General features: G+C 44.5%; 1 protein-coding gene across 1 annotated transcript in view; it reads right to left on the reverse strand.

The window, feature by feature from the left end:
* LOC141984535 (kinesin-like protein KIF28) overlaps positions 1 to 27,675 on the reverse strand; it is a 60,784-nt gene that overhangs the window by 1,836 nt on the left and 31,273 nt on the right. The window contains exons 14-22 of the mRNA XM_074947613.1: positions 25,608 to 25,752; positions 22,802 to 22,920; positions 21,222 to 21,329; positions 13,066 to 13,340; positions 10,921 to 11,055; positions 10,113 to 10,279; positions 7,779 to 7,882; positions 1,787 to 1,937; positions 1,338 to 1,531 (exon numbers count right to left, since the gene is read on the reverse strand). Of these exons, the coding sequence (XP_074803714.1) occupies positions 1,338 to 1,531; positions 1,787 to 1,937; positions 7,779 to 7,882; positions 10,113 to 10,279; positions 10,921 to 11,055; positions 13,066 to 13,340; positions 21,222 to 21,329; positions 22,802 to 22,920; positions 25,608 to 25,752 (1,398 nt within the window). The remainder of the gene's footprint in view (positions 1 to 1,337; positions 1,532 to 1,786; positions 1,938 to 7,778; positions 7,883 to 10,112; positions 10,280 to 10,920; positions 11,056 to 13,065; positions 13,341 to 21,221; positions 21,330 to 22,801; positions 22,921 to 25,607; positions 25,753 to 27,675) is intronic.

Genomic DNA, 27,675 nt, shown 5'->3' on the forward strand with positions numbered 1-27,675 from the left:
GCTATAGAAGGTGTAGGCAAGATGTGATGTACACATAACTAGTTATGAAGAACTGAGAAGGAGCAACCACACAAGGTTAACTGAGCAGCCCGAGGGAATGCACTCTGCATCCAAGCCTTACTGTAGGCAGAGTAAGACAGCTACAAACCTGTGGCTGGCAAGGAGCTGGGAGTTGTGGGCCCTTGAGTGGAGGAGCTTAGGCAAGTGAGCAGTAACAGCAGTTGTTGTGGCCTTGGTAAGGGAGAGGAGGAGGAGGAGGTGGTCAGGGAAGCCTAGAAGCATCAGGCAATCACTGTTGGTAGCAGCTGCCATTGACAGAAACAGGAGATGCAAAAAAGGGGTGATCCTTCCAATTGCCAGTTTTCAAGGGCGCTCCAGGCTATCAGCTATAGTCTAACAGCAGTGTTATGCCACACAATCAAAGAGACTAACTTTTAATAGGGGACTGACCCATTTTGGAGTTTTTCATGTAGAAATATTTTTCTTACACAATCAGGTTACTCACGGGGGATGAGGCTTTAGTGAAACAAGCCAGGAAAACTACACCATGGAGATTTTTCTGCAGAGGCATCTTTCTAGGGGCTAGAACTAGAAACTGGTGCATGTCCTTTCTTATGATCATCATCATAGAAATGTAGGTTTGGAAGGGACCTTGAGAGGTCAGCCTCTTGTGCTGAGGCAGGACCAAATAAACCTCAACCATCCCTGACAGGTGTTTGTCAAACCTCTTCTTAAAAACCTCCAATGATGGGGATTCCTGTGGAAGCCTATTCCAGAGCTTAATTACCCCCATAGTTAAAAGTTTTTCCTAATATTAACCTAAATCTCCCTGGCTGCAGATTAAGCACATTGCTTTTTGTCCTACCTTAGTGGATATGGAGAACAATTGATCACAGTTCTCCTTATAACAGCCCTTAACATATTTGAAGACTTATCAGGTCCCCCCAGTCTTCTTTTCTCAAGAATAAGACTTGTGAGCCTAAGGTATTGACATCCTTCCTCCTTGCTGGCTGGGATAAAACACTCATTTTCCATTAGCCAAGTAAGCACTTCGCTCCTTGCATTTGAAGCATCAGCAGTGTGCGTCTTTACACTGTTAGAATACCTAGCATGTTATAAGATAGCTACACTTTGTGGACCTTGATATTGATAATACAGCCACGCAAAGCACATGGGGGAGAGGAGGTTGGTTCCAGTACAAATACAGGAAGGAAAATAGCAGCCACAGCAAAGGACAAGATGAGTTGTATCTTCATTCTTAGGTAATCAAAGCTTGGTATACACAATGACTCAAGTCATAAAAGAGTCCCTGTCAACTGCATAAAAATCATACATACAGGGGGCTTGCTGTGCTTCAGCTTCAGGAATTGCCCTCTCACTAAGTTCATGTTTTGGTAGAAGACTTTAAGAGCTTTAGCAAATTCAGCATCATAGCTGGTCCGATGGTTGCACATCTGGTCAGCTTCCTTTGATGAGAGAGGCTGTTTGGTCATCTTAATTGCCCTTTTATTAGGAGACTTTAATTTCTTACCTAGAATGCAAAACAGGAGGGATTTTATTAGTTACTAATAAAACCTAGACTGACAGACACAAAATATTTTGTTCTGCATTTTTATATGGTCATTAGCTGAAAGTGATGAAATTTCATCCATATTCTCTCGTTGGAGAAAAAAATTCAGTGGCACAAACTCTCAGCACCAACTGTTCCAGGAGGCTCTCACCACAGTACACCTTAACCATAACAGAAAAATGCAATTTTGTGGCATGGTTTGTGTTTTGCACTGACTTTCATGGTGTCCTGTCTCCCATTTCTTCACTTTATCCTTAAGAGATGCATTTTCTTCCCTTAAAGCTCTGTTAATATCTCTGAGAAGCTCAGTCTCCTCTTCCAACTTCAGCAGCTTCAGGTAAAGTTCAGATATCTGGTTAGCTGTGCCCTATTAAAGAAAACATTCGAGTATCAATACCAGTAAGGATTTTTAGCTCTCAAGACCTTCTGCAGATGGATGTAAGGTTTTATTGGAATCATGACCTACCCTGCATGGAAGCAGTTATGTACCACACACTGTTCACGCTATTGTGCAAACTAAGTTTGAGGAGCAATTTATACTTCAATCCACCTATCAATCAAAGAATCAATATTAATATGCCACCACTATGATATCAAAGGCCCGTGTACACATTTTACAGTTGCACCACATCTGCCCATACAAAATCCTAATCTCCACCACTGTTTGATTCAGCTGTTCACTGTTTTAATGTCGGATTTTTAAAAATAATCAGTGTCATTTGACCAAGAGAAATTATACCAGATCTTACAACACAAAGACTGTGCAAGTGTGTACAGAAAGACTGGCTATCTAAGAGTGACTACAGTATGAAAGGTAGAAAGAGAAGCATTTAAGTAGGAACTTCAATGGTTTGTTTTTTAACTAATTAGGGACTATGTGACATCAATTTACTTTTTTAGAAAATCAAGTCCTGCAGGTCCTGCATTAAATGATCAAGGGGAAGCAAGAGAAATAAGACAGTTTTCCAATAAGAGCATTTGCTATGTGCCATCCTAAATAAATTCAAATTAATTGAAAGCAGAAAATAAAGAACACAGGTCTGTGTACAGCAAAGCACCTGTATGATTTACAGTTCTGTTACTCGGTCTACAGGGACGCTCACTTGCCTTTCATTTATTAACACTCTATGGATAATGATGCTGACCTCTTTTGAAAGCTGATGAGAAGTGCTCTGTAAGAGTTAGGTATTTATTATTCAAGTGGTCATTCATTTTCTTTAAACTGTAACTCAAACTGTTAATTTCTCCAGCAGAAATTATCATATATGACTAGCTAAAATAACTTTATTTTGCAACCAGTTCATTTCAATGAGATTTTTATTAGCATAACAGGCTACGCAAGTGTTGCCAGAGTGTAAAGAAGAGAGAGACCAGATTCCCAGCTGCTCCAATGTCCTCTGAGGTTGCTAATAGTAGTGGCTAGAGGGAGTGCTATGCTGCCTATAGGAATTCTGAGGTCCTGCTTGTTTCCTTCTGGAATGTACAGGTCATGGGACTGCAGAGTAGCCCTGGAGACCTTTCATGAATGGAGTGCCTCAGCAGTCTTTGAATCAAAAAGTTAATTGCCTTCAAAGGGAAGGTTCTCAAGGGTGATGTGGACCTCCCTGGGCATTCTTGATACCTGGAACCAGGACGATCTTGTCACTGCCACAGATGTAGCCATGGTGCGTACCACCGTATCTGACGTGTCAAGTGCTGTTTGTAGGGAAGTATGAGTTATCAGCTGCCCCTCATTCAATATAGATTTTAACTCATTCCTATGTTCAGGAGTAAGCCTGTCCATAATTTGAGACAGCATGTCCCAGTGTAAATACGTTTTGTGAGAAAGGTTTGGTAATTAGCTACTTGCATCTGGAGGCTGGCTGACTAAAACTTTATGTTGATGTACATCCAACTTTTTGGGGTCTTTCTCCCTATGTGTTGATTTTGGGAGGCCCTTGTGGTTTGGATTTCTCCTGGGCAGCTGCTACATGAGATTCTGGTACTGGGTGAGAATAAATGTATTCCAAGCCCTTGGCAGAGACTTGGCCTGTCTGCATCTTGGATATAGCTGCAGTCTATGCTGGAGTCTGCCACAGGTCTTTTGCAGGCTCCAACAGCCCTTGATTTACGGGCATGGCAAGGTGCAAAATGCCCAGCAGTTTGTGATTTATCTTGTACCACCTCCAACAATATGTTGAAAGACCCTGCAATGTATTTAATAAGATCCAGGAACACTTAAAAAATGCAAACTGGAGAAGAGGACAAGGGGTTCACTACACTGTTGCAGACGTGTAATCCACTCAGCACATCGGAGATGACGTGCACAAGCCCAGCACACTGAAGCAGGAGAACTCTGCCTAGCAGTACCTGTAGGAGTGGCACTCGTGCTTTGTGGCCCTTACCCCTTCGTAGGCTATTTAAGGGCAATGCCACCCCAATCTCCTTCCCTCTGTTCTTTCTAATCACCTGCAGCTGGAATCGGAGCCGTGTGTGGTATTTACCCCATGCTTTTCTATCTCAGATTTTGTTGTACATAGCTGAAAGTTACTTAGCTTAGTACTACCTTAGGTTTAGTTCTAGTAATTAGTTAGGATAGATTGTTATCCTGGTGCAATACCCTCTCCAAAGTTTTAACATTGTCCATTCCCAATATGACCCTCCACATGGTGCCTGTGGTGCTTGGGAGAAGTGCACATTAAAGAAAGGTGATCTATCTGCACATCAATCAAGAAAAGAACACAGGTGGTAAGGGACTTGCACTTCAAGCAGCACCTTATGGAGCAGGCCATGAGACCCCTACAATGCTGGGGATCTCCAGGACTGTCTAGCCCCTCAGAACCAGAGTGAGCGGATGTTCCTTGGCCAGACTCTGATGTCTTCCCCAGGAGGGAGAGAGATCATTCTCCTTCCTCTGGTCCTCCAAGGAAAAAGCCCCACAAAATGGACTGCAACCACTCCAGAGCTCAGGAAGATTCTGCCTCCTCTTCCAAGAGTGCAGACTGATACTGTGATTCTTCTGGTACACAGGATGGAGCCGGAGCATTTACCTACTCTCAGGTACTGAGGTGGCATCAATTGGAAGCTGTACCATAAACTCCAGTACCGTCCATGGGATGCCCGTTGAGTCCAGTACTGATTACAGCAGCCCCAGCTCTTCCCACTCCATTGCCATAGTAGGCAGTATCAGACTTGCCTTGCCTCTCTGTTCCTGACTCCCCAGTTATTCAGGAGCATTCAGCTGATGGGATGACTTGTGTGTGTTCCTCAGTGCTGCCAGGATTGATTGCAGACTTGTCTCAACTGTCTGCACCATAATCTGTATTGTCTAAGGCTCAGAGTGGGCAGCCAAGGTTGACCTCCTTATGGTACAAAGGGGCCCTTTGGCACAATTACTATCTTCAGTATCAATGAGGACTGCAGGGTAGACCATGTCTACAAGATAGGTAACAACCCAGCCTTCGCTGTTGTCTTCTGTTTTGGTACTGTACCGAGTGGGAGTGTGATCCCATGTCAGTCCTCAAAGCATCGACTTCTGTATCTGCCTTGGTACTGATGCAGCTGATGTACTGGGCATCGGACAAGGCTGGATGTTTGCTTGCTCCTCCTGCAGTGGCTCCCCCATTGCCTTTGGATGACTTGAGTGTTGGTCAGGATTGAGCTCGGGGACATTCCCCCCCTCGACCTTGGCTTTGAGACACCAGTATTGTAGATTGTCAAGACCTCCTATGGATCACAATCAGTACTGACAGTGGCACTGCTTCCGCCATATTCCCATCAATGCCATATTCCTGTCACCAATGTCCTTGGAACCTGGGGGACATTCCTTGATCTGAAAATTCGCAATCCTCAACACACTCCATGGCAAGGTCATCCAACCAGCCTGTGGTATCCCCTCCTTGCAGACTCGGATGGAGGCAGATTCCTCAGAACAGGTTCAGCCTGAGCCACGTGTCCAGGGACCTCGACTGAGAGGTTCCAATGGCTCCGCTTATTTCATCTCCCGGGCACCGAATGAAACCGCGGTACTGGACTCTTCCTTTTCAGGGGCTGAGGATTTTAAGTTGCATCAGGATCTCCTGAAGTGAATGGCTTCAACACGAGTTTGTGCAGGAACATACCCACAAGCTGGAGGACATTCTGCAGTCCTCCTTATAAATGAAGCACTGTTAAAACCCGCAAAGAGTGCTTCTAATCTCATCTGGCCCCTAACTCTCTTGTACAACAGCAGCTAATGAGAGATCGTGGCAAGGAAGTCCATGTATAAGGACAGGATTCTACTCACGGTATTTCCTGATTTGCAAATCCAAGAGAGGAGTGGGATCTATTCTTGATCTCTGGGGTCTCAACAGGTACACCAAGTACATGAGATACCGAATGGTGACCCTAGCTACTATCCTATCAGCTTTGAATCATGACTGGTTTGTTGCTCTTGATCTTCAGGATGCTTATTTTCATGTGGCAATTTTTCTGAGCCACAGAAGTTTCTGAAATTTGTAGTCTCAGGGCAGCATTATCGTTACACAATGCTCCCCTTTGGTCTCTCCTTAGCTCCTTGGGTTTTTACCAAATGCATGGCTGTAGTAGCGACACTTCTCGGGAAGAGAGGAATACATGTCTTTCTCTACCTGGAAAACGGGGTCAAATCCAGAGATCCATTCCTTAATCATGTCTGGTTCACACTACATCTCTTCAGTCACTTGGGTCTGATCCTAAACAAAATCAACTATAGTACCTATGCAAAAAAATTGAGTTCATTGGGCCCAACTAGATTCTACAAGTTGGTGGGTATTTCTACCAAGTGAGCAATTTCACACAATTCATCATCTTGGTCTGTCCCTCCAGGCTCACCCTTCCCCTAGGTATCGTGTATGCCTGAAGTGGCTAGGTCATATTGTGGCAAGTACATATGTAGTCTGGAATGCGAGGTTGCGTCTTTGTCTTCTCCAGGCCTGGCTCAAGTTGGCATATTGCCCAAACTGTCAATCATTGGGATGAGTTCCAGCTGAAGTCGAGCTATGTCCTTTCTTTCAGTGTCCAACGAGGCTTACAGAGAGCACTCCATTTAGGTGTGCCTTTCTAGCTTTTTGAGACCACTTGGAGAAGGAGTGACATGTGGAACATCACTCAAATATGTCCCTCTCCTAATCAAAATAGGCAACTAGAGTTCCCATCATTAGGTGGTGTTGAAGCATCACTAGAGGGTGGTATCCTTCATGGAGGGGCCAAACAGCCAGCTGGCTTATTTTACGAATGGAGGATCACAGCCAGACTTGCTGTTAAAGGCTAGGAGAAGAACTTTGAGTGAGATAAGACATTTTGTTGTCTAATGAAGTTTATAAGTTTAGGCTCTAGAACGCATGTTATGATTTTATTTTATATATAATCATTTGTTTCCAATATTTGTGCTTGCTCTCGTTCAGATCTCTGTTCTTTGTTAAATAAAAAATATTTTTTCCCCACTATAAACAAATTGAGACCTTGTCCTCACTACAAAATTAAGCTGACTTTAGTTAGGTCCATGTACAGCCACTGAAACAATTACTGCCGGGGTTCATGTCTACACTACGCCCCCTCTGTCGACGGCGCACATCCTCACCAGGTGTGCTTCCACCGATTTAGCTGTGAGGGGCATTGTGGGACACTCGCTGCTGGAGCCTCCCGCCCTGAGGACGACAGCCCCATGGCCATTTGTCATTAAATGGGTCTACTAATATATCCCAGATTTTAAAAATTAGTTGAAACAAAACTATGTAACAGTGGTGCTTTCCAAAGCATTGTCTGAAGCAGGTCAGCAGCTAGAAGGCTGTGTACTGTAGCTGTTTGATTAAACTCATGAGTGGACAAGATGCATTATCTATGACAGTGATTCTGTGCTGTACATATGGATCACTGCCTCTCATGAAATGCTGCATACTTCCTGGGCCCAATCCTGCAATCTTTAATCACTAGAGTAGTCCCATTAAGGTCAAAGGACTACCTGCGTAAATAACTACTCAGACCTGGTCTATATTAAAAAAAAAAAAAAGGTCAGCTTAACTACATTGCTCAAGGATGTGGATTTTTCCAACCACCTGTCAGTGCAGGTAGTGTCTATGCTGAAATGGTACAGCAGTGCCGGCTCTCGCAGTACAAGTGTAGACAAGCCCTCAGGGAAGTAAAAGCTTGCAGGTTCGTCAGATCCACTGATTTTATCAAAGAATGTTACTAATAATTTAAGTGGACTCACCAGACCAATATTCTTTGCAATCACAGTTTTTGGATTATCAACTATAATGGTACCCTCGCTTGTGACCATGTCTTGTAGGGAGTAGTCCAATTCAGCGCACCCTTCTGCATTGTGGGAAAGAGAGCCAAGTTAAGACTGTTGTCACATGCCTTCACTGTTGTATCTGCGTTGTACATCAGTTGAAATATTTAGGGAGAAATAAAAATAACTTCGCTCCAAGCTCTGACAAGTCTCTTGAACTTACACCAGTAATCTCCATTTCCTCAAACTTGCCTCCAACATATACCATTTGGATAACAAATCTCACATCACATGTTTGATTCTTTTAAACACACACATCAACAATTAAACATTGAAAATTTCAGACACCAATTTCACAAGTAGCTACATTAGAGTTCTAAATACATGGGATACCGGGCTGTAAACCTACAGACTTTTAGGCCCCGTCTACACGTACAGTGCTGCAACGGCACAGTTACACTGATACGGCTGTGCCACTGCAGCACCTATGGGGAAGATGCTCTCCCCCGTTGGCGTAATAAAACCACCTCTGCAAGCAGCGGAAGCTTGTCAATGGGAGAAGTTCTCCCGCTGACAGAGCGCTTATGTCAGGGGTAACTTGTGTCCCTGAGGGGGGTGGTTTTTTCACAAGGAAGATGTATTTGGGGAGACTTGGGACTGGAAATGCTGTTTGGGTTACCCTGCAAAGAGTAACTAGGCTGGTGAAAAGCTTGGGGGATGGCTACTGGTGCCAGGGAACTGCACCACAGCTGCACAAAACACAGGCCCCCAAGGTTACCGGTCAGAATAGTCCCCAAAATGTCACAAGAACAGTAAAGATTTTTGGGGGAAAAATGTTATGAACTTTCATTCCCCTCTCCTGTTACCCATCCTCTTCTCTCTGCCCTTTTGTCATCCTTTTCGCCATTGAAAAACAGAAATTGCGGGGGAGAGAGGGGAGAGCATGAAAAGATGGAATCAGATTCTGCCACGTTAGTCTGGAGCCACAGATGACTGTGAAGGGGCATGAATGAAAAATTCACGGAAGCCCATGACCTGCCCCTGACTTTTACTAAAAATATCCGTGACAAAATGAGGAGCCCTGGGCAGCTGCGAGTGGAGCTCCCAGGGCCCCCTGCTGCCCGCGGTGGATCCATTTTCCGCTCCCAGCCTCTGCAGGGGACCCTGCAGCTCCCAGCCAGTGCTGGCTGAAGTCACGGAGGTCTTTGGCTAAATCACAGCCTTAGTCACAAGTCATGCCACAGCACCTCCAGGATGTCCTGACCTGATCCATTATATCAGAGATAGCAGTGCAATCTAAGCACTCAAACCTCCGAGATTCAGGGCCCAATCATACTTCAAAAAGCGCTACGTACAAGAACTGCTCGCTTCTGTGGCTTATTGGCATCCACGTTCAATCACCTTCTATTTTTAGGATGGACTGAACAACTTACTGGCCATGTTAGGGAACTATACCCATGCTAGGGAACAGTAACTGTCTTAGGTTATAACACTAGGCCTAGATCAAAACCTATCCTATAATATGTTCCCTAACAGTCAGGGAACTGTCACCCTGTCCACACAAATGCTAAACAATAATGTAAGAACATGGACGCTCTTAACAATGGTACCAGACTACGTTTCTACTTTTGCTTCTATCCAGCAAACCAGTCTGACGGGTTGATGCCTGCGTCCTGGCAAGTGTTTGCTGGAAAAAAATCACTAACTCTCATGAAAGTGAATATTGGTATTTACGAGCTGTCGTATTCATGCAGTCACACTTCAGACTCTGTTCCTCCCACCCTGAAGAGTAGGGGACTGAGAGTAAGGACTAATGTCTAATCCAGGACTACACAATATGTTTCCCATCTCTGACAATGAGTTGGTGTATGGCCTTGGGCAAGTTACTTAGCCTCTCCGTACTTCAGTGCCCTCACTTTTAAAATGAGGGTAATAATGCTTATCTACCTCACAGGGATGTTGTGAAACTTATTTCATTAATGTTTCTAAAGCAATGAGATTCTTAAATTTGAGATGCCACACAGCTATTTAATAGAGGCTGCTTTAAGCATCAAATGATGTAAATGATTGGATCCTTCTAGGCTAGGTTGACATGCTCATTCTAAGATGGTTACGCCAAGCAAATTCTAATCAGTCTTTAAATACTGGATTAATATTGAATTAAAGCATCACAGTAATATAAGTGAGCATGCTCTGTCTTGCCATCAGGCAGTTTTATATTTGAAAACTATGTTAGAATATGGTTTGATTCTATTTACAACCCACAGCCATGAAGAACTATGCAAATTAAAAAGAATTATTATAAAGAAATACCTTGAAGCCCCCACAAGTCAACAATTAAAGCATTTTTTTGTAAATAATTTAAAAATTCATGGGATGCACTTAGGGCTGAGAAGTGGACTGTCTCTTCAATCTTAGCATTCATGTTTTTCCAGACAGGCTTTGTGTATAGAGAGTGCAGAAGATCATAAACTCTGTACCTAGGCGAATGAAACATTAACATAAAATGTAAATAACTGCCCAGTTCAGTATTTGGAAAGGTCAGCTATTTGAACAAAGAATATGTGAACAAAAGAATTATGGCAACATTTTGAGGTCAGCTGTTCTCTCTTGTTGAATAGAATGCTTTGTGCAGGCACTCACCAACCATGTTATGTGAAAATATTACTTCACTTGATTCATTTTCAGGGTTTATTTTGTTGACTGTAGCAGTTTGTCACTGAACATTCTGTCACCCTCTAAAAATGCATTTGCTTTAATGATACAAGATTTTATTTTGTATTATGGAGCTTAAAGTTTTCTGTCCTCCCAACCCCCACCAACCCACAGGGGTGTTTTGCTCCCATTCACTGAGGAAATTCACCTTTGTTTGGAGCAAATGAGTTCAAATATTCCTGTTCAAGGCAGGGCTTGCTCCTATTAACATGTCCTTTAAGAGGACAGCTGTGATTTGGAGCCTGTGACATTAAGTAGATCCTGCAGCTTAGAGATCTAACAGATGATAGTAGTTCATGCAATTTGGAAACTTCTGTTGGGATAACTATGAAACTGCTCTTGCTTTCACCAATGATTCCAACTGAACATAATGTGAAGGAAGCAGTGAACTAATGCAACCCCTCACCCTATCTGAATGCCCCGTTCGGTGACTTCTCTAAGCCATTTGACTCCAAGGCACTGTAAGATGTGAATCTGGAAATCAATTCTTCTTCCCAGCAATTCCAAAGGGTCAATGATCATATCATCCTCTCCGAAGGCTCTAAAAATGTAGGAATAAGGATATAACATGTCAAATCTGGCTCAGCTTTCACAGCAAATATATGACAGTGACATTAGTGAATGAATCAGGTCAGTGAGGAGGAGGCTGGGAACAGAGGAGAGGACAGCTGTTTACACACAAATAGTCTGGTAACCACCTATGATAGGAAAGGAAACCATGTGGAAGGGACTGTATATTACAAATCTAGCTCATTTCCTTTGCTACTGGCTCTCCAAGATGGCAAGATTAGGAGATAGGCCTGGTATCCTTCGAAGGAGTGAGAGAGACAGGGATTAGGAGAAAACAAAGAGGTGGGGGGAAGGGAAGTGCAATAAAATCTTTGAAAGAGACACAGAATAGACCAAAAAAGCATAAAGTATAGAGGTAGGGAAGAGAAAGGGGCACACAAACACCTTCCAAAAATATTTTTCCACACTGTCTTTACAAAGAAACCAGTTTCCTAATTCAGTGGATTACAACTAAACAAAGATATTTGTTTAACCAACCTTATCAAGCTATAGAGCTTTCGGGTGTGGTACAATGTGAGGCTGAACCATGAAAGCAGACACAAGTTATCTTAGTACACGCTGACATGTAGTAAAGTAAAGCACACAAAGGCACTTTGTAAGAGAGCCCACATGGGGAGTTAGTTTAGAGTAATTAGTGATGTGTAAATTCACACCTTAGCTTGCTGTGCACTAACTTCCCAAGTAGACAAGCCCTGCAAGGAAGATTCTGCATTGATACTGACTCTTTTCCCCTTACTGGCCCTGGAATATAAACATCACTTAATATCTAGTGTAGACAGGGTTTAATGCCTTTACAAATGTGTTAGCTGGTCAAGGTCTACACTCGGGGCTAAGTGGTGTTTAAAATACTGTTAATTAAAACATGTTACCAACACTTTTTTTTTTATACACTCCTTCTTCCCCAGTCTAGAGAGGATCATCACCTGCCACTCCCACTACTCTAAGCATTCCAGGTCAATTTGTGGTTTGGTCTGGCCTTCCGTGCGTTTGTTAACCTTCAATTATGGTGATGGAAAATCTGCTTACAAATAACCTTCAAACATCAGACAAAGCTGCCGTTCATGGGGCGGGGCTCTAAATGTAGTTGGTCACATGATTTTTTGGAAACCCTTACTGTCCTTGACCTACAACTATCCAGAAGTGCCACTGCTTGAAAACTGACTAAAGCTTCACCTCTGTGGTAAAACCAGCTCTGCTTCCCACAGGGCAGAGCCACACAAACCACAGCTTGAAAATCACCTGTGCAAAAATGTTTGTGTTTATTGTCTCTGTATCCCCTCAAACCTGTTTTATCTGGAGTCTCACCACTGCCTTCTCCCACACAGTACTCTTGCCTCCAAAGCTTCCCCACCTAAACGTTTCCGAGACAGCTGAGCTCAGTGGCATACTACCTCATGTATGTAGGGTGCTTTGTAATAGTTTTTCAGTAGCAGGTAAAGTATGACAGAAGATAATGGGTAGTTATTCATTATGCACTTTCTTTGTTCCTCTTTCCCAGAAGGTCCAACAAGACTTCACTTATTTACAATTTTAAAATCTCCCACTAAGGCCCTTCCTTGCACAACCCATCTCCATCTGGCAAAGAAGTCTGGTAGCAGCTCCCTCTAGAGTTCATCAGTGTGGTTCTTTCACTTAGCTAGGGTAGGACCCTGGTAACAACTCAAGGGACTTCACCTTCCCAGGGGCTGAGCAGCTGTCATCGTAGCGCCCAATCCCAGGGAGATCAGGACAGACCTGGACATCAACAGTACTGTCACATGGCATATTTTCCCCATGTGCTAATGTCTTTGGGTCAAATCCTGCTCCTGTTTATACCTGTGTAAACCTGTTTGAATTTCACATGGTCTTTATATTTTCCCCCATGTTTTTAGCCTCCATCTCCTACCAGACATATCACCCTGTGAAATTCCTGAATTGGATTTTTTTTTAAAAGTGATCTTAGATAGGAGCTAGTTCAAATAAGGAAAAGGCAAACCTTTACCTTCCATCACTGGAACATGGAACTATATTTATAAGTAGAATAGCTTCTTCCATTCCTTCAGAGTTCAGAACTTCCGTTTGTTCTTCCAGCTTCATGCAGTAAGCAAGTGACTGAAGCCAAATGTGAGCAGATCCTAAATGAATGACCTCAACAGGATCCCAAAATGGGTCACTGTCTTGGCCCACATACACATCCTCTCCATCTAAAAAATGCTGGTAAACCTCCTCCATTAGGAATTTCCTGTTGATGAACTTGGCCTTAGACCATACCCACACCTAGAGATACACAGGAAAGATGATAAAATAAACGGTCATGGGTAGGGCCCTACCAAATTCATGGTACATTATGGTCAATTTCATGGCCATAGGATTTGAAAATTGGTACATTTCACATTTTCAGCTGTTTAAATCTGAAATGTCATGGTGTTGTAACTGTGGGGGTCTTGACCCAAAAGGGGATGGGGGGCCACAAAGCTATTGGGGCTGGGGGGGAGGTCATGGGATTGCCACCCTCACTTCTGTGCTGCCTTCAGAGCTGGACTCTGAAGGCAGCAACCACAGAGCTTCCTGCAGCCGCAGCAGGTTCCCAGAGGTGGACATGGGTCTGATCTCCCCCATGCTGCTGGGAGCACCCCAGCCAGGGCTCATAGCTGCTAGTCCTGGCTCGCTTGGGAGGGACAAGACTTTCTCTTCCTCTGCACGGCTGCTCTTGGGTACCTCTGCAGAAAGCTCCGCACCCTACCCCGCAACTCACTTCTTGCTCCCATCGTCCACAGCTGCAGGGGGAGAGGTACAGAGTGCCCTCCACCCCACCGATGCAATTATTAGCTTGTTTCAATAAGATAAAGAAAGGTCATGTGAACTTGACAGGATGTATTGATTGACGCTTTACAGCAGCAAACACCACCAAGTCTCAACTCCCTGATTGGTAGATATGGGCATCTGAGAGTTTTGTAGGGAAGTGATCTCAATTGGTAGCCTCAAACTTGTGAACCATTGCCTTAAGTTAAAAAAAAAAGTTCTGGTTTCAAATGTCATTAATTGAATGTCAGCCTGGAGCATCCAGCAACTTCATTCCCTGTCTCTGTGGTGAACACACCTGTCCGTGTTGAGACACTGCTCTCTTTGCATCTACGGAGTTGGTTGGAACGGTCAGACAGCGCCTAGCTAGCCTTGCAAGATGGGGGATTCTGCCTTCCGCCGAGTTCCAGGACTGTAGCACAGGCAAATTACAGTCCGCTTCTTTCGCAATATTTTTGTAAGGAGGCATGTCCAGCCTACAATTCTTACGAAAGCCAGGAGCTGCATTAAGCGAGCTGAAATCCACCATCAACAGGTGCATTTGTGCGAGGTCAAAAATATGCACTGCTTTTAGGAACCTTGCTGCAGGTTGTTGAAAGTTTTGAGCCGTTTTTGCTCCATCGCTTGACTCTTCCCCATAGCAGTAATATTGTCTGAGCTTCTTTGCCAGGCAAGAACACACCTGCTGAGCACTGGCATTTAACTCAGCATTGTCAGAGTGGATTTTGTTTGACTGTGCTCCAGCCCAGAACAGTACGTCCATTACTTTGTTGTACGCTTGGTGGGTTCTGACACGTCGAGATTCAAACCAAGCGATTAAGTCCATGAGTCCTGTGGCATTTTTGGCAACAAACTGAACTTCCTCATTCAGCTGAGCATCATTTAGAAGGGTTGACAGTTCTGTTAAAACTGGCATTATTGGTGTCAGCGTCCTCTCTTCTGAGACGAACTCGGAGTAGTACTTCAGGTGAGCTGCACGGTATTGTACAGGCCAAAACCGGGAATTCCAAAGAGTAATTCTGGCTCTGGGGGGAGTGCAATTTTTTCTTCCCCAATATCAGTCGTGTTTGCAATGTGCTGCCTGTATCGAAGTTTGCGGCTAGGGCAGTGTCAAAAGATCTTTTAATGTAGCTGACCAGTTATCAACTTTACCAAAGTAACATCCCCACAGCTCACTGACAAGAGAAATTATACGTGCATTACATGTAATATGGACAGCATTTGGCATTAGACCTTGGAGAACCGATTTTAAAAATGTCACCATGTAAGTCGCATTGTCACTTATGAAAGCAGATACTTTGTCAAAGTTCACACTGTAATTTGGTTTTAATTAGCACTTGAGAAACTGTAGTGTAGTTAACAGCATCCAAATAAATGAAGTCAGCGAGCACTGTTAGCTTTCCTGTCTGTACATCTTCAGCCTTGTCAGAAATAAAATCAAAGAGACCATGCAGTACATAGTTGTCTTGCTCATCTGTGGACTCATCCAAAATAATTGCAAAATACTCACATGAGTTAATTTGACACCTTATCTCCTCAAAATGTGTAGCGAAAACCTTTGGAAGGTAGTTCTGTCATAGCTTATTCGCACGTGGTAAGCAACCAGTATTTTGTACATTCTGTTGAATGAACTCACGCAGCTTTGGGTGATCAAATTTTTCCAATGGACTATTAGCACTTGCAAATGCAGCCACAAGTTCCATTCTAGCTAAATGACGGGTCTCAGAGCTCTCTGTCGTCTTCTTAGGAAGAGAAGAAATTGTGGGTTTTTTTTTTTTAAACTTTTTGTTTACCAGCAATGCGCCCTCCCCAGCCCTCTTTCTGCTTTGATGGGTTTCCGAGTGTAAGTGGCGCTGACCCCTTGCCCGACATGTGTGATCCAATGAAATATTGCAGCTTGTACAAAATAGTTGGTCACCACTGGCACGTAGAATTTAGCTTCCAAATTCTTCCACATGATCTGTTGCAGTAATCATTTGAGGTTCCTGATTTACTTTGCACACTCATTTTACAGTAATTGCATGTGTCTTCTGGTAGGCAGTCAATTGAGATCACTACGCTACAAAACCTCTCCAATGTCCATATCTACCAAGCTCAAGTGAGCTGAGCCCTGAGAGTGATTTGCTGCTCTAAAGTGTCAATCAAAAAATTCTGACAAGTGCCTCACCTGTCTATTTTTATTGAAATAAGATGATAATTGCATGTGGAAAGGGGGACAGTTCCTTGTACAATGTCCCCTCCCCAGGCAGCGGCAAAGGGAGGGGGACAGGAAGTGAGTGGAGAGAAGGGGGTCCGGAGCTATCTGTAGCCAGGAGAGATACCCAAGAGCTGCCCTGCAGGGAAAGAGCAAGTCCTGTCCTGCCCCAGCCCTGCCCAGACTAACAGCTAGGAACCCCCTGCTGGGGGGCTCCCAGCAGCATAGGGAAGATCGGACACAACTCCACAAGTCTCCTCCAGCTGCAGGAACCTCTGGGGTTGCTGCCCAGTCCCAGGGAGCGTCCTGCAGCAGGGGGAGGCACCTGGAAGTGGGTCAGGTCTGGTTTCCCCCTCCCAAGCAACTGTGCAGCAGGAGCTAGAAGCCCCCTTTGCTGGGGAGCTCCTAGGAACAAGGGGACATCAGATTTCATGGGGAAGAGTTTATTTCATGTCCCGTGATGCATTTTTCATGGCCGTGAAATTGGTAGGGCCCTAGTCATGGGGTTCTCACTTTGGTGCACTCAGATTTCCCGGATTCTTCAGGTAGCTTTACTAGTGACTCTATGTGCAACCCATAGGATGAACACCAGTAAGAGAAAGAGGACCTACAGTTCAGTGCACCAAATTCAGCCCTTTGGTATCTACAGTGACACACACTCTGGCTACCTTTCTAGTATTTAAATATAACACTCCTGTGAGCCATCATTCCACGTGCAGAGAAACAAGATGCTTTTAAAGGCAAGTAGAAAGCAACACAACCCGTGATCGCTTTATATTGTTCGTGTCAGATTTGAGCAAACAGAAAAGCTGGGAACCCTTTAAGAAGAAAAATTGCACTACGTTCTACAACTGCAATAGTTTGAAAGGGGAGATGGGTTTTTCACTCTGTCATGGAAGACATACCAGATCAAAATAAGGATCACGTTATTGTGACACTCTATACCTCAGCAGGGCACCCTGTAACCCACATATTCCTCATTTATATACAATTGTGAACTTGCATATAAAGCATGCCCTGTGCAGTATCAGGAGAAAGAACAATGACTTTCAACAGATCATAACCTATCTAAATATGGATATTATTAGTGCATATGAAATTATGAGATTGTGTTGTATGGTTGTCAGTAAAACATGCTGTAAGTTGGGGAATCGGCCAGACATTAGCTCCCCAGAGACAACAGCAAGGAAAGTAACCAACGCCCGGGCGGGTGTCAAACAACCCATCAACAGCCACAGTCCAGCAAGGGAGCTACAATTCAATGACTCACCTGCATAAGGCCACACCAGAGGAATTGCTCAACCTTGCCTGGGGACTCAGCAATGCCCACCAGACATGCTTGGACTTGTGTTCTCTAAGCACATGGACTAAGGGTATAAAACAGAACACGGGGGCCCCATGGTTGGCCTTTCTCCTGTCCCCACCTATGCTGCAAGCAACAAGGACACTCAGAAGACTGAAGACACCAACAGAGGGGACTGGCCCAGGGTTCAAGGATAAAACCTGTGTACTATGAACTGCAATATCCAGCGGGATGAGAAAAACTGCTTAATCTATATGTTGCCCAACCTAATAGGGTTGAGAGTTTAGACTGCGTGCTTATATTTTCTTTTCTTTTGATAACTACTTAGATTTTAAGTGATAGGCAAAAAAGTCAATCTTTTTTAGTCAATTAATTTGTTTAACTGTTTATCTTTACGAGTGAGTTTGCCTGAAGTGTTTGGTAAATCTGCCCAGGTTTACAAAGGCTGGAGTATATCCGCTTTCCATTGATGAAGTGGTGAACCAATTAGTGAACTTGCACTGCTCCTCTTGACAGTATAGTCCTGAGGTACAAGACTGGGAGCTGGAGGGATTTGGCTGGTGCCTTTCTCTGCATGATTCACAAGTGGCTCTGGGAGCATCCTGCACGCTAGCTGGGTGTGGGGCTCCACGTGCGGTTGTGCTGAGTGATCACAGCACCTGGAGGAGTTTGCTGCTTGTCACTAGCAAAGCATTGAGAGAGACAGCCCAGGCTGGAGAGTTAAGCGGGCACAGCGGTCCCACAGTCCCAGGCTGCACCCCGGGGATCCCGTCACAATTATAACATGCTCCTGTAATAAATCAGTTACAAATAGGGATGGACTCAAACCAGAATTCCCCAGTGCCTAAACTCTGGGATTAAAAATGTAAGGGATGTTCAAATCCTTCCCTTGACAATGACTATCCCAATGATAAAGGGTAAATGGAGACAGACAAGTCGCTAAAATTTCAGTTTTGTAAAGAGAAAAATTAATAAGTGTCTCCTTTATTATATTAACCCTGTAGCTTTGTTCCATTCATCATCAAGCAGCCTGTGAACAGTTACAATCAAATTCTCCATCAGAGCGGATCTAGAGGATACATTGGTAAAAACCCCAACGGTCAGTGGACACTAACATTCCTACTATTGCTAGTGCTGATGAAAATGAACAAGTGCTACAGCAACGATGGGTGTTCATCAGAAAACCCTCAGCAGCATAGACACAGCTGTGATAGGAGCTTCTTTGGCCACTTCTCTCTGCATTTAAACTCTTTTTTAAGAAGATTTTGGTATCAAGTACTCATCTCTTAAATAGTTCAACAACATGAATTTCATCACCAGCTTCTCTATTGCTGAATGCTGAAACAGAAACTAGAGCAAAAGTCTTAATGTATCTAATTGAGAGTTCATTTTGATTTAAGTTGAAGGAAGGCTCAAAGTCGAATTAGGTGATGAAATTAGGGTGGGGTCTTGAGAAAGGAGTGCCTGTTGGCAGATCCAGGAGTTTGTACTTGGAAAGAACATAAGAACGGCCATACTGGGTCAGACCAAAGGTCCATCTAACCCAGTATCCTGTCTTCCGACAGTGGCCAATGCCAGGTGCCCCAGAGGAAATGATAGAACAGGCAATCATCAAGTGATCCATCCTCTCTCGCCCATTCCCAGCTTCTTACTACAGCTTCAATATGAATAAGGAGTGTATGGGGTGGGGGGGGGGAAGGGGAAGGTGGGTGGGAATGCGGGGTTGAAATAAACTGAAGGGTATAACCAAACTCCAGCGTTTAGAACCCAGCGGTCAGTGGTGACCCGTTTCCAGGCCTGGAGGAAGTGGGAAAAACAACTGGGAAAAAATAGGGGTAACAGAAACTGGATCACGAGGAACTGGTATGCTGTCCTTGACAAACCCATCAACATGGGTGATTCAAGGTGCCCGCATGACGCTGGGCCGATTGAGAAGGCCCCGTAGAGAAGGAGGAAGACAGGAATGACCTACACCCAGAACGCTTGTTCCTATGCCTCCTATGATCACAACAATTCTGGTGTGGGTAAAAACAGCCATACTGCTGCAGCCTATATTGCTAGGCTGCAACTGGGACTGCAAGCCCAGGGACTTCAATGTTGCCTTGGTGTCTTTAACCCCATAGAGCCTGGTGTCTGTTGGCTCCGAAAAAAGTGAAGGTCCCTCAAATGGCAGATTTGGTATTCCCTGCTGGACTTCTTGGGGGAACCCTGCCACCTGTAACCACGAGCTCCTACGCATAGTCAGAGCTGTGGCCACAGACCTAGCCACTGAGTCCGCAGCATCAAGGGCCACCTGCAAGGAGGCTCTGGCCACTGTTCTGCCCTCAGCCACCAGGGTGGAGTACTCCTGCTGACTATCCTGGGGAAGTCCGTCTCTGAACTTGTTCATTGCCTCCCACATATTATAGTCAGTGACTCAGCAGCGTTTGCTGGTTCGCTATCCTCAACTGGAGCCCCCGTGTCGAATGGGATTTTCTCCCGAGAAGATCTTCCTTCTTTGGTTCCTTTGGCTTTGGGGTAGACCCCATCTGACCTTGGAGGTCCATTCCGTTGGCAGCTTCCACCCCAAGGGACCCGAGAGGAGGATGAAAGAACAAACTCACAGCCCTTGGCAGGCACAAAGTACTTCCTTTCTGTTCTCTTTGCTGTGGGGGGAACAGAGGCAGGAGTCTGCCAAAACGGTCTTAATCGGTCCCAAAATGGTATTGTGTAGGGGCAGGGCCACCTTAGCAGAGACATTAGCTCCTTAGCGGCAGCATAGGCTGTGCCAGGGTTGAAGGCACAGCAAACTGGTCCACTCGATGCTGACCCATCAGTTTGTCAAGCGCGACTGGAGTCTGTGGTGCTGGCACTGGTGTCTCTGCCAGCTGTTGTTGCGGTGCCAGGGAGGGAGTGTGGCCTGGCACAGGTCTCACTCTTCCCGCTGTGCTCGCTTGTCTGCCTTCGGTGCCGGCGAGCGAGTCTTCTCCCGGTGGCCCCAGTGCTGCTTCTTGGCGAGGAGGACCGTTGCCAAGAGCCCCTAGCCGCTGACGGCGCACTTTGCACTGATGCCGAAGTACTCAGTGCAGTCTGATCTTGGCTCTGAGGCAGGTCTCAGCGCTGCCTCCATAAGTAGGACTTTCAGCCTTGCTGAGTACGGGGCTTAAATTCCCGGCAGATGTTGCAGCGCTCTTGTCTATGACCCTCTCCCAAACACTGGAGACAACTCAAATGAGGGGCACTAGTAGGCATAGGCTTGCCACACGAAGAGCACTGTTTAAACCCCGGTGCCAGAGGCATGCCACGGTACTGGGGGAGGGACAGACCGCCTCTAACCTAGAACTAACTAAACTACTACCCTATGAAACTACTTACAACGAAGGCACAGCGGAAAGCACTAAAAGCACTTTGCTCAAAGCAAAGGGGGAAGTTCCGACAGCTGCACAGGCGGTAAGAAGGAACTGAGGAGCGCAGGCTCGGTGGGAGCCCATTACACCAGCGTGATGATGAGCGTGCGACCGGTGGGGGGGGGGGGGAGGGTGACGCCGAGCCTATGGATACCACGAGGGGAAAAACCTCGACAGCTGTTCTCGGGGCGCTTGCACACCTAAATCGGAATGGATATGTGCAATCATCTGAAGAAGAACCAGGGACACCGTGTAAGGGTGGGAGAAGTTATGTAAGTGTACAAATAAGAGAAAAAGCAGTAGGGGGACTGAGAAAGCTCCCTGTTTGTGACAGAGGGAGAGCAGAGCTTATTGCAGCGTACATTACAGTAAATGTCATGTGTAGCTTGCATCTTATTGATTCTCTCCAGTGAGAGAATCAATAAGATTCTGCTACTAGCACAAGACTATGATTAATGGCTCAGCTTCTTTACCTGGTTAGACATTTTGTTAGTCACTTTTACTATTACTTCCTTTTGCAGATCATAACCTCTGGAGTCAGATGATGCTAGATTTTTCACTTTCAGTTCCAACTTGAGCTCCTGTAAAGGAAAAAAGAATGTTTCTCAAGAGAATATAATATAGCACATTAGTATCCAAGTGTGGATTTAGCTAAACTTCATGAGACTATGTCACAATATGGTGCAACATAAAGGGCTAATATATTAAAGGATTACTATTAGAAGTTTTATTGGGTAGCATATCTCAAATACATTTACAGGAGACAGAAGTTAGAGAAATTCTAACAATGGATTAACTCACAACATCTGGAAGTTTAGTTCCCCTTCCCAGGGGAACTGTGGCATCTCCAACTTTGGAAATTCATCCAGATGTTGAAGACACCTCCTCAGCCTCACTTACTGCCACTCTGCTGTGTACTGCAGGCAGTCATTTTAGATCCAGCTTTTATAGTGTAGCACATGAGTTACTGTCACCACTAGAGAGAAATCTGGTACTAACGTAGGAGTGGGTTTTGACCTTCCAATGAGTCATCCAACTAGCTCAAGTTCCTTCCTTTTGACGACCCTCTCCCCACAACTGCACCGTCACAGGCTCTTAATCTTGGGTACAAACATTTGTCCCTTCTCAGATGCTAGTATTCAAATGGAAAGCCTAGTAAAATAGCTTTCCCTCTCTCCTCTAACAACCAGAGGGAGGCTCCAGAGCTTCTAGGTCCCTTACTTGTTGGAAGAAGAAAAAAAACCTTAATAGGCTACTCCAATGCTGAATGCAAAGCTTGCCTGCTTTGGCACTTAATCCCCCAGCGACAGGGAGATTTTACTCAGTGAAAATCATGGCCAAGCTGCCATCGGTGCTGGTCACCCTAATGAGAGCTACAGACAAACAGTGAATTGCTATAGATAAGGAAGGACTATTGGAGAGTTTCAGAGAGAGTGGAGAGACAGCATGGTACTTTACTAAACTTGAGGAATGAACTAAGGTTCAGGCTGGTTACTTTATTCAAGCATGCTGTGATGAAGCTTCTGAGTAGTGATGGATCAGCAGAGGGCAGTGTGGAATTCTTTTTATCCAGTCTAAATTTTTCCTTGCTTAATTTCATGTCATTACTCTAACCTTTACCGCCTTACACAACCTAAACAATTCTTCTCCCGTTTTGGTATTTACACTCCTCAAATACTTGCAGTTTGTTATCTAATCCCCTCCTTAGTAATTGCTTAGCCAGGTTATACAGCACAAAAAACTTTATTTTCTCTAATATCCTGCATGCAAACTGTATTAGAAAAGGCTGTACTGAGTGTACTTAATACAGTTACAAGAAAACAACTGCACAGAGAGATTGATAGAGAAAAAAATAATAATGTAGCTTAACTCTCTCCCCTGCCTGTCAGAGAGCTAGGAAGATGGGAGAAAGAGGAAAGACCAGAACACTGGTGGGATGAAAGTGCTAAAAAACTCTCACACTGTTTGTCTGCCGTGTTCCAGAGGCTAATCTATTAGTTTAAAAGAAAACTACAGCAGTAGCTGGGGAGGAAACGTGTATACTGCTACTTACCTTTTTCAACTCCTCGCTCATCTGATTTGCTTCTGCAACCAAAGGCATTAGCTTGATATAATCGTGGAATACTGCAAGAACGCTAGGATCTGGTTTGCCATCCTTATGATTGACAACACCTTTAAGAAATGCAACATTCAATGTTAAACAGAGGAAGACGCTCCATTTTCAGGAAGAGTTTAAACTAGGGTTACTCATGGAGGGCAAATACTATCGGGGTGTGTGTGTGTGTGTGTGTGTAAAATATTCCCCAGAAACCTACATGTGTGGAAACCTACCTAATATGTACTCAAAATTTGATATGGTATCAATGGCACGGCCATTCACCAGTCAGTTGGTCCTCATGTGCTTGCTAGAGATTAGTCACAGCTAAACAGTCTGGACCCCGGATTTAGATTTTAAACACAAGAAGTCTGGATGGATGTTTAGATCTGGAGTTTTGCTTCAACCCATTGTGAAGATTTGCAAAATTTGGCTGTGGAGTTGGGTACAGTTTTCCAGCTTCCCTAAATTTTATAGGTGTTACTGTTCAGAAATATTTTTGGTTTATTATCTTTTGGAGAGAGGCAGTGATAGTAGTAATTAATATACTGTATTATACAGTTCCTTATCTCCCAAATAATTTTACAACTATATGGAATCACTGCACTTTTCTCTGGAATGGAGCCACTGAGATGTGAAACATAGCAGCTGTTCGATAACATACAGCAACCTGACAACAGTTTAGCACATGGAGTCACATACACCAGTGTATTTGACTGAAACTGCAGGGAGCCATTTCTTTAAGAATGGTAAATTCCTACATTTACAAGTGCTTCTCAGGATTTCTCTGTTCTAATATCCACAAACCAAAATTTTGCCTTTGGGACTTGTAAGAGGGTGGGACTCACCCCTGCGGCACCTCCTGCTGGTCATTGGGAATTAGCTCTTTTAAAGCATGGAGCGCCCTCTGCAGGCCGCACAGCTCTGGCCCCCAGTGTCCCTCACAGACCCCGGTGCCCCTTTCTCTGGGGTTCTGCCACCTGACAGTACCCCCCCACTCTGCCTCTGGGTCTCCCCTTCCTGGGGAACCCCAACCCACTATACGCACCTTGCCTCAGTCTGGGCTACTGCCAGTCATCACCAAGTCCCCACTCCCTGGAGCAGACTGCAATGTAAAGTCCACTCATCATAGGCAAAGGGGGGTTCAGACCTGCTGCTTTCCTCTGCCTCCCAGTACCTCTATGGGGCTTGGACGAGGCCCTACAGCCTGGGGAGTTGCCAGCCTGGAGCGCCCCCGCTCAGCCTGCTCCTTCCCCAGCCCTGCACCACCCTCAGTACCCTGTCAGGCAGGGAGCCACTCCTTGGGCCTCTGGCTCACAGCCTTTTTATAGAGGCCAGCTGGGGCCTGATTGGGGCGTGGCCTAGCTGCGGCTGCTTCCCCAGTCAGCTATCCCAGCCACAGCCCTCTCCAGGGTTGCTTTTAACCCCTTCTATTTTAGGAGTGGGGTAGCCACCCTGCTACAGGACTGAACAAGTACAAGTGTTACGTTTAAAAAAAAAAAAAAAGTACGGACATTTCATTTTAAGGAAAGACCTTTTGCAGTGATCTCCTAGATGCACTGCAAGACAAATGTAATTATATAAGAAAGTGGGAGCAAGAAGAGGAAGAGCAAATTTTAGGTGGGAGCTATTCGGAGAAGAGCAAGGAATAATTCCATTTCAGTAACAATATAAGAAAGTTACTATCAAGCTTTGTACCAGTAGTACACAACTCAGTAAGAATTGAAACAGTTTATCAAAACTGAGTTCAGCTGATTGCAGGAGGAGTAGTGGAGCAAGGGGAAAGGTACACCACTTCTGGTGCTCCTGCCCACACAAAGCCTTCTGGAAGACAGCTATAGAAGAACACACATCATGGATTGCTCACTTGACAATCTTGACCTCTCAGGGAACAATCTTGTGTGGACTTTTAGTCTGGGGTGTTTAGGTTATTAAAAATAAACTGATCTAATTTCTTATGCCATGTCTGCACTGCAGCTGTGCTGATGTAGCATAGTTGATTCCTATCTCGAAGGAAGGGGTTTTTCCATGTAGGTACTCCACCTCTCCAAGAGGTGGTAGCTAGGTCAACAGAACTCTAGTCTACAGTGAGTGCAAGGTCAACCTAACTATAACCCATAGGGTGTGAGATTTTTCACAGCTCTGAGTGACAGCTAGGTAAACCTAAGTTTTAGGTGTTGACCAGGCCTTAGAAGCTGGTGATTGCTGCTTACTGGGGAAGTTTGATTTTTTTTTTTTAAATAAATACTTCAAGTACTTTTGAAATAACATGGGAAATCCTGGTGAGTAATAAATTGACATATACTTGAAATGAGAGATAATTCTGGGAGACATGACAGGTAATCAATTAACTTATTCTGAGAGACTATGCAAAAACTCAGAACATCTTTTGTTTATTCACAACAGTACAGTATAACCCCCCAAATATACACTAATGCTACAGGTGTTAGGTTTTAAAAACATGTACATGGATACTGGAGACAAAACATGCATAATAAATATTGTTTTAATGAATGAATTAGCTTTCTCTGTGTATTAGAATAAATTTTAAAAATCTAAAATGTAAAACATTTACAAAATAGAAGAATTTGGGTAGGTAAAATGAGATTGGTAGGGTCTCATCTTTCCCATGAGGCACAGTGCAGCATCAGGACCACATTAAGTCTAGTTGCAAAAAGGAAAGATAGATTTAGAAGTACTCTCCTCACACCCCCGTTCACCTCACAGAACTATGTTAGCTCAGTACACAAGCAGTAATGCTTACCAAGTTTATCTACACTGAAGCCCTCTGCTGCCGCCAGCTCTGACTGAAAGAAATCATAATCATATCTGACCAAGTCCTCATTGGTGCGTTCTGCAGGAAATCCAACATAAAGGTAAGCACTGTTTGATCCCAAAATAACACGATCCTGAAGATTAAAGTACATGGTGCTGGTTAAACTCAAGGATGTGACGTTTCTCACTTCAAGTGCTCTCTTTTTAGCCCTTTATGTGTTTGCTATCTGCAAACTGATATGCAGAAAGCTGCTATCCCATAAGGAAGGTGAAGGGACTGAAGAAATGTGCTATCTGAAAGGAGATAAGAGTGAATATCCGGTATTCTAAGGGCTAGGAAAGGAAGTACCCTAGGACAGCTAAGAATGACAACAGGGTAGTGACTGAACAAAGCACTCTAGAAATCATGACAGCAATAAACATGGCAATAGAAGTTGGGAGAAACTGGTTAACTTTTCAGCCTTACACCATTTCTGTAATAGAAAAAAGCTCCTGCTCAGTACTTTACATGTCTACTACTTACTGCTTACCAGAGTAAAAATGAAACTAGATAACAACTAGTTTGATGCTTCCATGAGTAAGACATTACTTCTGGGGAAATTCTGCATCATTGTGCAATGCAGAATTTTGCAGAAATTAATGTTGTGCATTTAGAATTTCCTTTCTCTCACAGAAATGGACTGCAGTGCTGCTGGTCGCCACTAGGGGCTGCTGGACCTGGCAGAGCTCAGCTCGCACATAGAAGACACTGCTGGGGGGAAAGGGAAGGAGCTAGAGGGTTTGTGTGCGTCTGTATTGTTACAGACATACTTGCTGACAAGTATTTTGAAATAAATTACCAAAATAATTGAAACTGGTGTAATTATGTAGTGTTATTTTGACAAATAAAATCTGCAGAATTTAGCAGAATTTTTAATTTTTTGGTGCAGAATTTTTAATTTTTTGGCACAGAATGCCCCCAGGAGTCAGACATGCATCTTAACCATTAAACAACAGTGGTTAACATTCAGGTCTGTACTAAACATACTAAGGTTAACGACATTCTTTTGACTTAAGCTTCAATAGTAAATGAAGGTTACTTACCTATAACTGGAGTTCTTCAAGATGGGCTTTGCATAGTTACACTTATGGGTACTGTGCCCCCTTGCGGCGGAACCCTCTTCTAGCAGTGTCAGCTAGAGCGCTTTCATGCCCCAGCTCCTCCCCTCAGTGTCCCAATGCACTGAGGGTGAGACTATACAGGGGCATAGCATGCTCTCCACCTCAGTTCCTTCCACCGCAAAGGCAGATACACAATCACGGGGACTCTGACAGAGGAGAAGGAGGGTGGGAAGTGAATATCCAGAGCCATTTTGAAGAATTCTGGTTACAGGTAAGAACTTTCATTTCTTTCTGAGTGGTTATGCATATTTCTAGATAGTCATTTCCCATTTTGTATTCGTGCAAGTGATTATTCCATCCTAAGGGTAGTACTTCGCATTTGTCCTTACTGAATTTCATCCCATTTAATTAAGACCATTTCTCCAGTTTGTCACGGTCATTTTGAATTCGAATCCTGTCCTCCAAAGCACTTGCAACCCTCTCCCATCTTAGTATTGTCCACAAACATAAGTATACTCTCTATGCCATTATCCAAATCATTTATGAAGATATTGAATAGAACTGGACCCAGGACAGATACCTGTGGGACCCTACTCAATATGCCCTTCCAGCCTGACTGAACCACTTATAACTACTCAGAGTATGGTTTTCCAACCAGTTGTGTACCAACCTTACAGTAAGTTCATTTAAGCCAGTGGTTCTCAACCTATTTATCATTGTGGGCTGCATGCCACAGGTTGAGAACCACAGTGCGCTCCCCACAGAATCCCCCCCACAAACCCCTATGCCCAGCGCCTCCCACACAGAGACCCCCTCCGCAAAGTGAGACCAGGAGTGGAGCTCCAAGCGGGGTGGGCTGGCAGCAGGGACCCTGGACACCACTGTGTGGTGCCCAGCGGCAGCCCCGACACTGGACCCGGCAGCTCCGGACCCCGCCAAACCCCACCACATGGGGC

Source organism: Natator depressus, chromosome 3 (genome assembly GCF_965152275.1).
Source record: "Natator depressus isolate rNatDep1 chromosome 3, rNatDep2.hap1, whole genome shotgun sequence".
NCBI lineage: Eukaryota > Metazoa > Chordata > Testudines > Cheloniidae > Natator > Natator depressus.